Source organism: Pelodiscus sinensis, chromosome 1, assembly GCF_052426305.1.
Source record: "Pelodiscus sinensis isolate ZL-2025 chromosome 1, ASM5242630v1, whole genome shotgun sequence".
Lineage (NCBI taxonomy): Eukaryota > Metazoa > Chordata > Testudines > Trionychidae > Pelodiscus > Pelodiscus sinensis.
In genome coordinates this window covers 349,517,112-349,528,859 of record NC_143052.1, presented here as the reverse complement: position 1 = coordinate 349,528,859, position 11,748 = coordinate 349,517,112, and the positions used below count along the sequence as shown (strand labels likewise).

General features: G+C 49.0%; 1 protein-coding gene across 1 annotated transcript; it reads right to left on the bottom strand.

The window, feature by feature from the left end:
• Positions 1-10,408: 10,408 nt before the first annotated feature.
• Positions 10,409-11,344, bottom strand: LOC102461561 (olfactory receptor 51G2-like). Its single transcript, XM_006126569.3, has one exon. The coding sequence runs from the start codon at positions 11,342-11,344 to the stop codon at positions 10,409-10,411; it is 936 nt and encodes a 311-aa protein (XP_006126631.3).
• Positions 11,345-11,748: the final 404 nt, after the last annotated feature.

The window sequence follows — 11,748 nt, the reverse complement described above, 5'->3', positions numbered from 1 at the left end:
ATTGTACTGGAAAGCTCCAAGGCATTTTCTACTTTGCTTCCTGAAAGGAACAACAACAGGAGACTGTATGACATTTAACTAACCATCATTCTGCTCTCAGATCAAGACTAGAGACTTCCTGGTGTTTGAGGAAGATCCGCTAAATTATAGTCTTGGACTTATACCACAAATAGCAAGATAGGCACTGTCTGCTTGGATCAGACCTACATTGCTTCTAACCAGTGGCCAGTGGCCAGGTCTAAATGATTCAGAGGAAGGTGGAAGAAACCCTGCAATACACAGCTGCACTAATACTATTATCAAGGAAAGTTTCCCTCTGACACCCGCTAGTTAGATGTAATTTGTCAGGAAAATCAAGCCCTCCGAGATAAACACTCATGACTCTAATTGGATTTGCTGGTTACCCATGTAAACATGAAGCCCCTCTTTGGATCTGCCTGTACTCTTGGCCCCAATGATACCTTGTGGCAGAGAGATTTACAGTCATGAACTTCACACACAGAAACTCTTTCTGGACCTCCACTTTGGTACCATTGTACTATGGTACATGCATAAACACATGGCTAGTGCTTTGTGAAAAGGGGGATTGTACGTCTCACCTTTATATTGAAACTTTTTATAAATGTGTTTCATTGCCTCACTCTCATAAGATATAATAAAAATAATACATTATTATTAATTGTCGTATTAGTATTATCTCCGCTCCAAACTATGTCACTGCCTCTTTGCAGTGCACGGGACAAATTCTTAGGGACAGATTCTGAATTCAGCAACATTGACTTCAACTGTGTCACTGAAGATTTATATCTTTAAATTCCGTCAAAGCTGGTCTCTATAATTTTTCCCTTACTCGAAGCTTCTGGCGATACACTCTGGCCCAAAAGAATCCCCCCAGGAGAACCTGAAGTATTTTGACTGGTTAGCATTGATTGATTCAGGAGAATTCAGTCATCGTACAGGCTTCTCTTCATCCTCACAAGACCTGCATCCTCGGTCTGTAGACACCAGGCAAGTTACAATCTACACAGACAGTCACTTCATCTGGTTGGGGAAGGGTTGACTTCACAAATGGTGAATAGTGCAAACACTAGTTTTTCACTAATATTCAGCTGACTGTGCAAGTTACCTCAGTTGGGTATCTATTACATATAACCATATTTACACTCCCCTTTGCTCTACCTTTCACTGAAACAGACCAGGGGTTCTGTTCTCTCAGGAGTTTTTGAAAGTCTTGCTCAGGTATTGCCAATGGGTTGTTTTCATGCCCCAGAATGTAAGTGTTAGAAAGAGCTTCTGGTCAGGTAGCAGGAGACAGGCTCATGCACCTGTTCACTGATCAGAGAACTTTTTTCAGCAGACAAAAGTGCTGCACACAGCCATGATGATTGTGAAGCTGGGTGGATGTGGTGGAGCCAGGGGGTAGACTCATTCCCTGGGAATGCCTTGCTACTCAGTGAAGAATAGAGACATGCATTGCCCCTTTAACTACACTGGGCTTATTTCAAGCATATTTCCCTTTGAAGTGGTCCAGGAAATCCAGAAACAAGACTCTGTAGCTGTGATATCCTGCCTCATGGAGATGGGGTATGGAGCTGGATGGAGGAGGCAAGGGGAGACAGTCTGACATCATCACCTTCTCTCCTTCCTAGCCCCCACCCCCGCAGAAAGCAGGATGCTCATGGGAGCAGCTCCAAGGCACAGAGGTGGGGGAAAGGCAGCTGAACCCAGCCTCATAAATCACAGGGAACTTGGGGGAGCTGATGCGGGGCTGCCAGTCCACCCTGGTTCCAAATCCCCTTAAGGACAGGCTGCTTTTCCCAAAAATCCGGCAAGTCGTGGATGAAACAGGCAGGTGAACAACATTATAAGACAGCGCTACACAACTTTCCGTGAGCTCGTGCTCTGATAGAATAAGCACCGTAACAACTAAACAGCGTTAACTGGGATGACATTACATTGACTGTCCCTGTACATGCATGCCATGAAATCCTGTTTTGTACTCTTTGTATTGCAATGAAAAGTTTTGGAATAACATTTATACATTTCTGCTTTGGCACTCACTTACCCACCCTTCCTTTCCCCTCCGAACTCCTTTCAGAGATGATTTCTCAGGTTACAGTGGGACTTCAAATGTGGCTTTTGTCACCTGGCTTTCTTCAAAACCTGAAAAGGTGTCAGTGCCTCTTGTCAACAAACAAAGGTCTACTAGCATCTCTATCCCTGGGTTAAGAGCTGACTGGTTCTCCTCAGGGTCTGTTCTGTCAGTCACTAGCCTGTACCCAGAGAGGAAACAGGCACGGGGGTCTGCATATGAAATATTCATCCCCTGAGCTCTCACTCTCTGGTACATAACCCCAGCACTTTTTATTCCGGCATGATGAGGGTTTGCAGGAAGTGGATTTCAAAGTCAAATGGAAGAGTATTCATGGAAATGGAGCTTAGTTTCCCACATAACAGTAATCTCTTGCTCTCGCTGGCTAGGTCTAGACTGCGACATTTTTGGGGAAAAAGCTATGCAAAATGCGCTCCTCATTTTGCATAGCTTTTTCCGCTTTTTTTCTTTTTTTCAGAAAAACCTCCTCTTTCAGCGGAGCCCTTATGCCTTGTGAAACGAAGTATACAGGGCTTCCCGGAAGAGTGTGTTTGCTCTTCCGCGAAAAAAAGTGGAAGGGCAAACGTGTTCCTTGGACACAGAGATATCCTTCTAATACCCCGTAGTCTAGACGTAACCTCTCTCTCAGGGAGGTAGTAGACGTTTAAATGGTTAAATGGTTAACCAATAAGCATGATCTTATCGGAGACTGAAATGATTATATGCCAGCTCCCACAGGGCTGTATCTGAGCCCACCAGCATGCGGCGGCAACTGGCTCCCTGGGAGTGGGGCTGGAAGCCGGTATGTATCTGGAGCTGGCTTAAAAGCAAGTTTTCGGTGCACACTGTCTTCCGAGGAGCAGCTGCCATCCTGTGCTTCTGCCTCTATATCATTCTTGGTACTTTTAAGGGGTTGCAAGGGCAGCGGAGGAAGCCCAAACACAATGTGGTAGGTTTCTCCTTCATCCCTCCTTCAAGGATTTTAAATCCACTTCTTAGCAGACTATGATAGAAAGACTGTCCCAATAAGCTAAAGGCAGGTTTTTCTCTCCATTTGCTGGGTCTCTAACAGTTCAATCCATTTTTAAAGTACCTCACATTTGATTTCTTTTGAGTGTCATTCCAAAACCTTACAACTTAAAATAAACCTGAAGTTAGTCCACATTTTTAATGCCCCAAATCAAACCGACTTCTTTCCCAGGTGGCAAATGTTGGGTACACATGGAATGTGTATGATTCGAGAAGAGAAGGAGAACACAGACCAGTTCCGGCTGACAGTTACACTTGTCTAGCATTATTACCTCCAGGGAAAACAGATTTTTGCAGACTAGATTTTTGTCCCTTCTGCTTTTTCACATCTGATATAGTAGAATTGCTTTCCTCTCCTTAATGGATCTTTTAAGATGCTGATTTTCAGTAAAATGTTTGAAAATGAATTTGCTGACTGCATTTCCAGAAGGAAATAAACCTAATGCTTTTTGGAAGCCATTCACTGAGACTTTGGGAGATCTCCTTTCCCTCAGCCCCTGGCAGGACCTCACTCAGACCACACAGCACCTCTAGAAATGGGACCCCCTGAGAAACCCTGACTTGGGGCATTGGGGGATTTAACACTTGAAGCTTGTTTTGAATCTTTGTGCAGTTTAAATGACCCACGGTGGAGCATGGTCTATTGTAGAGGAGGGGTTCACAAGCTAACGAGTGCTGCCTGTTCTCCAGCCCCATCACTGAGTCACCTCAACAGCCCCGCTGAGTCCTCTGCCTCTGCTCAGAACATCTGCCAATGCAAACAGCCTGCAGCCTTCGCCCTGCACTTGGCATGTTACAGACAGTGACACCTGCCCACGTACCCAGTTCCTGCTAGAAGGGAGCTGCTGACACCAGAGGTCTTCACCATGAAGCACAAGGAGTCATCAGAGGGGCTGCAGGGCAGCAGGCAGTGTGTGTTCAGATGAGGTGACAACTGCCTTTATGCAGCACGTTTGTACCTTCCCTTGGGGTCACTTGGCCATCGGGAACTCAGCTGTTTGGCTTCCTGTGCACCAGCTTTAACCCTGTCACTGCCAATGGCAAATGGCAGGAGGCCAAATCCCAAGGGATGGGTGCTGATGCTAAACAGCCAGCTTGCAGCACCAGCCCTGCTGCAGGCTCTACTCCTAGTACCTGGGCTTGTCGGCTTTGTTCATATGGTTCCAGTTAGTCACATGGCTAAGGCAAGGGTGGCCGTATGGTAATGATGATGCTGTCATGTGATCTTGCTGGAATAAAATAGATTAATGATAGCGTGGAACCAGAGAACATGACCCATGAAGGAAGGCTGAAAGAATTGAGTTTGTTTAGTTTAGAAAAGAGAAGATTGAGGGGGGACATGACAGCCGTTTTCAGTTATCTAAAAGGGTGTCATAAGGAGGAGGGAGAAAACTTGCTCTCCTTAGCCTCTGAGGATAGGACAAGAAGCAATGGGCTTAAACTGCAGCAAGGGAGGTTTAGGTTGGACATTAGGAAAAAGTTCCTACCTGTCAGGGTAGTCAAACACTGGAATAAATTGCCCAGGGAGGTTGTGGAATCTCCATCACTGGAGATATTTAAGAGTAGGTTGGATAAATGTCTATCAGGGATGATCTAGACAGTGCTGGGTCCTGCCTTGAGGGCGGGGGCCTGGACTCGATGACCTCTCGAGGTCCCTTCCAGCTCTAGTATTCTATGATTCTATGATTAAGAGATGATAGTTTGTTTTCAAGCTCTCTCCTAAGGGAGGATTAAAGAGCTTGGGGTTACCCAGAGGGAGAAATTCCCAAGGGCCCCCATCTTTGCACGTGAACTGCCAGAGGGGGGAACAGCCTTGACCGGAAGGATACAATTATTTTAGTTTTCCAGCCCAGCTCTTGCTCAACCCATGTGACAGGATCACACCTCTAGGGGGCAGCACTTGTCCCCCATCAGCCTCCCCCTCAGCAAGCCCAGGACATCTGGTAGGGTGTCTCTGCCAGCTCTGTAACAGAGGGAACCCTTGGAAATGGCCTTTCTGGAAATGGACCATCCATCAGGGGGACAATTTAAGAACGGCCAAATTCAATCATAGAAATGGTCCATCCTGTCCAGTGTCCTGTCTCCTGACTGAGGCCAGTGCCAGGTTCTTCAGAACCAATGAGCCGAACAATGCAACCTCCATCGTCTGCTCCCCGCGGCTGGCAGTCACACAGAGCATGGGGTTGGGTCCCCGGCCATCACAGCTACAAGCCACGAATGCACCTCTCCTCCAGGAACTCATCAAGTTCTTTTTAATGGGACCCAGTTATACTTTGGGCCTTCGTAACGTCCCCTGGCAATGAGTTCCAGAGGCTGGCCACTCCTTATGTGAAGAAGTGCTTCCTTTTGCTTGTGTTAAACCTGCTGCCTATTAACTTCATTGGGTGACCACTGGTAGCCGTGTTGCGAGAAGGAATAAATAACCATTCCTTATTCACTTTCTCCAAACCGTTCATGATATTCTACATCTCAGTCATATCCTTCCTCCTCCCCCCCATACGCACACGCACACACTTATCTGTCTATTTTTCATACGGAAATATCCAAGTCTTTTAAATGCCCGGTCTATGGGAAACTGTTCCATACCTCTGACCATTTTTTTTTTTTTTTTGCTGGCCTCCTCTCTACCTTTCCCAATTCCAATATAGCTTCTTTGAGATGGGATGGTGTGACGGCGCGTTGGGGGTCCCCCATCTCCTGCACCCCCGAAATGGCACGAACAGACACCACCAGCCAGTAGAATAGAGGTGTTTTATTGCTTCTCCAGGATACAGCACAGCACAGACGTCATCAGGTTACAGGGCAGGCCTAGGATGCCTCAGCCCCCCTTGATATGGGGCAGGGGGTCTCGGCTTCTAAACCCCCCAGCCTGTTGCTGAGGCTGCTTCCTCCATGCTCCCAGACAGAAACTAACTAACTCTCCTCCAGCCCTGCCCCCCAGCCAGGGCAGCATTCCACCTTCCTTTGTTTCTCCCCATGGGGGGTAGCTGGTCAGACAGATTTGGAGCCCCCTTTGCATAATGACCAGACAGCAGAGGTCGCCACAGCCCTAGCAAGGCACCCCCACTACATCACAGATGGACAGAATTACACTGTAGTATTCAAGATGTGGATGCACTATAATTGACGTGGAGGCAAGATGATATTTTCTGCCTTGAATACTGCGTACAGATGTGGTTGCCTCATCTCAAAAAAGAGGTCTGGGCACTGGAAAAGGACCAGAAAAGGACAACCAAAATTATAGGGGTGTTGAATGGGTGCCATGTGAAGAGAGATTAAAAAGACTGGGACTTTTCAGCTTAGAAAATTAAGGTTGGCGGGCAGTATGATAGAGGTCTATAAAATCATGACAGGTGCGGAGAACGTAAATAAGGAAAAAGTTATTTGCTTGTTCCCATAACATAAGAACTGGGGGTTACCAAATGAAATGAATAGATGACAGGTTTAAAGCAAACAAGAGGCAGTTTTTCTTTATGCAGTGTACAGTCAACCTGTGGAACTCCTTGCCAGAGGATGTTGTGAAGACTAGGATTTTAACAGGGTTCAAAAAATAACTAGATAAATTCATGGAGGCTAGATCCATCAATGGCTGTTAGCCAGGACAGGGTAGGAACGGTGTCCCTAGCCTCTGTTTGTCAGAGGCTGGAAATGGGTGTCAGGGGAGTGATCACTTGATGAGTTTTGTTCTGTTCACTCCCTCTGGGGCATCTGGCATTGGCGACTGTTGGAAGACAGGATATTGGGCTAGATGGACCCAACATCCAATATAGGATTTCCCTGCACTTGGCATGTTACAGACAGTGAAACCTGCCAACGAACCCAGTTCCTGCTAGAAGGGAGCCGCTGGCACCAAAAGTCTTCACCCTAAAGCACAAGGAGTCACCGGAGAGGCTGCATGAGCAGCAGGCAGTGTGTGCTCAGACAGGGAAGTAACTGCCTTATTCAGCATGTTTGTGTAGGCCCCTTACTAAAGGAGCCTCTGACTTTGATTGCAGCTACAGCCTGTTACTGAGAACCTACCCGGGCTTGGAACTAGCAGGCTGCTTCGGGGGCTGCTGAGGATTGTCCCTAGAGGGCAGAGACTCTGCCTTTGCCTGTGGCTGTGAAGGGCCTACATAAACCTGCACTGGAGGTGACTGTGAGTAACTGGGCTGTTTGGAAAAGTGCTGCCTAGGACAGAGCACAGAAGACAAACTGACTCTGGGTGCAATGGGAGGCAGAGTGATCTGCCCAGAGAACCAGAGCTGCTGGCATTTGGTGGGGCCTGCTCCAGTGGCAGAGGGATTTTGCAGCTGGTTGCTCAGCTTGGACTAACATACACAGAACCTGCCAAGGGCTGTCTCCACTCCAGCTGCAGACCTTCAAGCACGCCCACCCAAATGTCAGGGACTCTGAATCCAGAGGAGGGCACGTTCTGGGGTGGGATGGATGGTAGCAGTGCATATGCCAGATGGATAAATTTCCTTTCTTTCTGTGTACTTTGTTAATTGATTTTATTCACTTTTAATCTGTTATACCCTGTTTCTTCAAGCTGTTAAGTAAAGGTGTGTTAATTCTAATCTAATCAAAGTGTATTATTTATAATTGTTGTCTTGGAGTTAGATCCAGATTATTGCTGAAATAATTTTATTCCTGGAGGCTTCCAAGCACACCACTAAGGCTATGTCTAGACTGCAAGCCTCTTTCGAAAGAGGCTCTTTCGAAAGATACTTTTGAAAGAGCCTCTTTCGAAAGAGAGCATCTAGACTGCACGCGGAATTTCGAAAAAGCAAGCCGCTTTTTCGAAAGAAAGCACCCAGTGAGTCTGGATGCTCTCTTTCTAAAAAGCCTGTTTGCTTTCAAGAACGCCTTCTTTCGAAAGAGCACTTTCGAAAGAAGGCGTTCTTCCTCGTGGAATTAGGTTTACCACCGTCGAAAGAAAAGCCGCATTCTTTCGATTTAATTTCAAAAGAACGCAGTTGCAGTCTAGACGCAGGTGAAGTTTTTTCGAAAAAAGGCTACTTTTTTCGAAAAAACCCCTGAGTCTGGACACAGCCTAAGTGTGTACAGGGCCAGCCATGTGGCGGCACCGCCATTGTATATTCTTTAGGAGCAAGGGGGTGGCTAAGAATCCCCAACTGAACAACATCACCACCGAGGTACTCAGGATCTCCTTTTATGTTAAAATGTCAAGCGCCTAGGCACACCTGTGAGTATGACCCGCTCCCGAGCAACCCCGGGAGAAAAAAGGGGGTTACATCTGTACATTCCCTTGGGGCCACTTCGCCATCAGGGGACCTCAGCAGTTTGGCTTCGTGTGCACCAGCTTTAACCCCATCACAGCCAATGGCAAATGGCAGGAGGCCGAATCACAGGGGATGGGGGGTGACGCTAAACCACTGGTTGGCAGCATCAGCCCTGCTGCAGGCTCCGTTCCTGGAATCCAGGCTTGTCGGCACTGTACGTTCTTATGTTCTTATGTTCCTTTGCTGCTGAGGCCTGTCAGCACACTCTGCCGAGGGTATTCTGGGCCCCTCCTGCAACTGGGCCGCCAGAGGGGGGCATCAGGCCACAGAAGGAGACAGATCCCGTTCTGTCTGGCCTGGACAGAGCTCCACTCCCGCCACCTGGCTTCTCTGTGCAGAATGGAGCTCAGTCCTGCTGTCCTGGCCCTCAGCACTCCTGGAACAGAGCCATTTCCCCCATTTCCCAAGGCATCATGGGAGTTGGAGTCCTTAGGGCTAAGTAGGTCAGAGGCTGCTGTAATAAAGAGGCCATTATTATTATTATTATGATTATTTCAGTAGGATCATCACAGCTGTGATAGCTCTGTTGTTCCCGCCCATCTGGCCCCACTGTAGCCATGTGACTAATCGGACCTGCTCGGCTGGTGATCCCAGTTCTCTTCTATGGCAGGAGTCCCCGACTTAACGCCTGGAGCATGAACCTGTCAAGCTCCACCTTAAACCGATCTGGGTTGTTCCCCCATGCTCCTGTTGGGCGGCTCTTCTAGAACCTCCCTCCTCTGAGGGGCAGAAATCTCCTTCCCAGCCTCAGTTTACTGCTTACCCCCCTCGCCCCATTTCTTCTTCGGCTTGCCACACCCTCTGCCCCATCTCTTTCCGAGGCCCCCACCCCTGCGCCTCCACTGGCCAGGTGGGAGCCGGGCTGTGGTAAGGGCATAGGACAGTGTGTGAAGTCCCAGACGCTGCGCCTTCCCTGGAAGCATGTCCTGCCGTGTGGGGCTGCTCACAGGCCCACCAGCCCCCTGCCCAGGACAGCAGGAGGGTCTGGGGCTGGCACAGTGACGCTGGCTCCTTGTGCAGCTCTTACAACGGTTAGGCTCTAGCTTCCGGCCGGGCCAGGGAGCAGGGCCTCAGGGACAGAGAAGCAGGATGTGGCACCCCAAGGGGGAAGAGGAGGAGCAGGGGCTGGGGCTCCCGGTTGTGTCCCACACTCCCTTTTGCAAAGGGGGGCACCCTACACTGAACGGGCTGGGGTGGGAGATGAGCTAGACATGGCCCTGTGGGGGAGCCGAGGCCCATTTCTGCCCCATTGCGTTACAGAGGTGGTGCAAACGGAGGGGAGTCAGAGGGAATCTAGGCCTAAGTTTCTTGCCAGGACTCCTGTGTACCAGACCTTCCCTCACACACACAACCCTGCTGCCCCTCGGGGCACTATGGTGGACTCAGCCGGTGTGTGGTATGTGGGGACATAAATGGGGGAGGGGGTTCCTGACTGGTTTCTGGAGCGCCTGCCTTAATCCTGTCTCTGACACGACTCAGCCACAAGCCCCCGGCTGAGGCTGTGGAGGAAGGGTGGGTGTCTGTACCCCTTGAATCGCCCCTGTCCACAGCTGGCGTAGCCCCATGGAGCACCCAGCACCCAGAGGGCACTGCTACTTTTTTCATTATCTCTGGGTGTTAGAGACAGGCCAGGTATATGGGAAACAACAGCCACATCCCTTGTCTTTATTGACTGTAGCATCAGGAATTCGGAGATTGGAGCTGCCGCTGAGATGGTTCTCTACAAGCCAATATCCCACCAGTCCCCTGGCTCTCCATGAACAGTCGCTTTGTAAATGCTGAAGCCTGCCTTGGCCTCCTTCCCCCAGCACCACGTCCTCGCTCACCGGAGGCTGGGGACAGCTCCTCTCCCCTGGCTCCAGGCCTTAGAGCCTCTCAGACCCTCTCTACAGACTAGAGATAGTGGCTCATGACCTCTGTGATGTAAGGGCCCAGGATGCCTCGGTCCATGTTTCTTGTCACCCATCTCACCAGCACTGGCATCAGGGGATGTGCTGTCCTTTCACTTGACAAACACCCTGATGATCCTCGCACGCAGGTGTTTGCTTTTCACACTGTACACGATCGGGTTCATCAGGGGCGGGACCACCAGGTAGACGTAGCCAATGAGAATCTCAAGCAAGGGGGAAGCGTTATTCACGAACCTGTGTATCACAGACAAGCCGAGCACGGGCGTGTAGAAGAGGAGGACGGCGCAGAGGTGGGAGACGCAGGTGCTCAGGGCCTTGAGGCGCTCCACGTGGGACGCGATGCTCAGCACCGTTTTGAGGATCATCACGTAGGAGAGGAAAATGAACAGCGAGTCCACCCCCACCGTGGAGATCGTGACAAACAAGCCGTAGATGCTGCTGACTCTGATGTCTGAACAAGCCGTCTTCATGACCTCCTGGTTTATGCAGTAGCAATGAGACAGGACGCTGACTTGACAGTATTGATAGCGTCTCAGGAGAAAGGGGAGTGGGAATATTACGGCCACCCCTCTTAGCGTAAACACCAGTCCCATCTTGGCTATTCTGGGTGGGGTTAAGATGGAGGCGTATCTCAGCGGGTAACAGATCGCGACAAAGCGGTCAAAGGCCATCAACAGGAGCACAGAGGATTCAGTGAAGGAAAAGGAGTGGATGAAGAACAACTGGGCAAAACAGGCATCCAGGCTGATCTCTCTAGAGTTAAACAGGAAAGTGCTGAGTGTCGTCGGCATGGTGGATAATGATAATCCAATGTCTGTGATGGCCAACATAGAAAGGAAAATGTACATAGGCTCATGGAGGCTTGGGTCTCTCTTTATAATGAACAGAATGAAAGCGTTTCCTGCTATCGAAATAGCATACATGAAGCAGAAGGGGATGGCGATCCAGATATGGGCGTCTTCCTGCCCAGGTATCCCGGTGAGGAGTAACACTGCAGAGTTGAATGTGGTGTCATTGACAGCTGACATAGTGTACTGAACAGGCCTGAGGAGCTTTGACTTTTCCTTCCTAAAAGGAAAAAAAAACAGGAATCTAGGTTATATTAAACAAGGCACCTTTCTGCTCTCAGTGGAAGTCAAGGGACTCCCAAGTACTCAAGGAAAATCATCAAAAACTTAGTCTTAGATTTGCATAACCTACAGAAAAATGGGCACTGTCAGACTGGATTAGACCTGTAGTCCATCCAGACCAATAACTAGAGGCCATTTCCAGAATCTGCAAAGAAAGATGGATGAAGCCTTTTAATACGCATCCATGGCTGTGTATAGACTATAGGGTTTTGTCAACAAAACTATACCTGCGTCTATACTGCCGCTGAGTTCTGTCGACATAACGTCGACAGAACTCAACAGTTTTGTCAACGGCTGTAAAT

Bases quoted from the DNA above. Each gene is read 5' to 3' on its own strand.
- LOC102461561 (XM_006126569.3), bottom strand. From the start codon at position 11,344: ATGTCAGCTGTCAATGACACCACATTCAACTCTGCAGTGTTACTCCTC.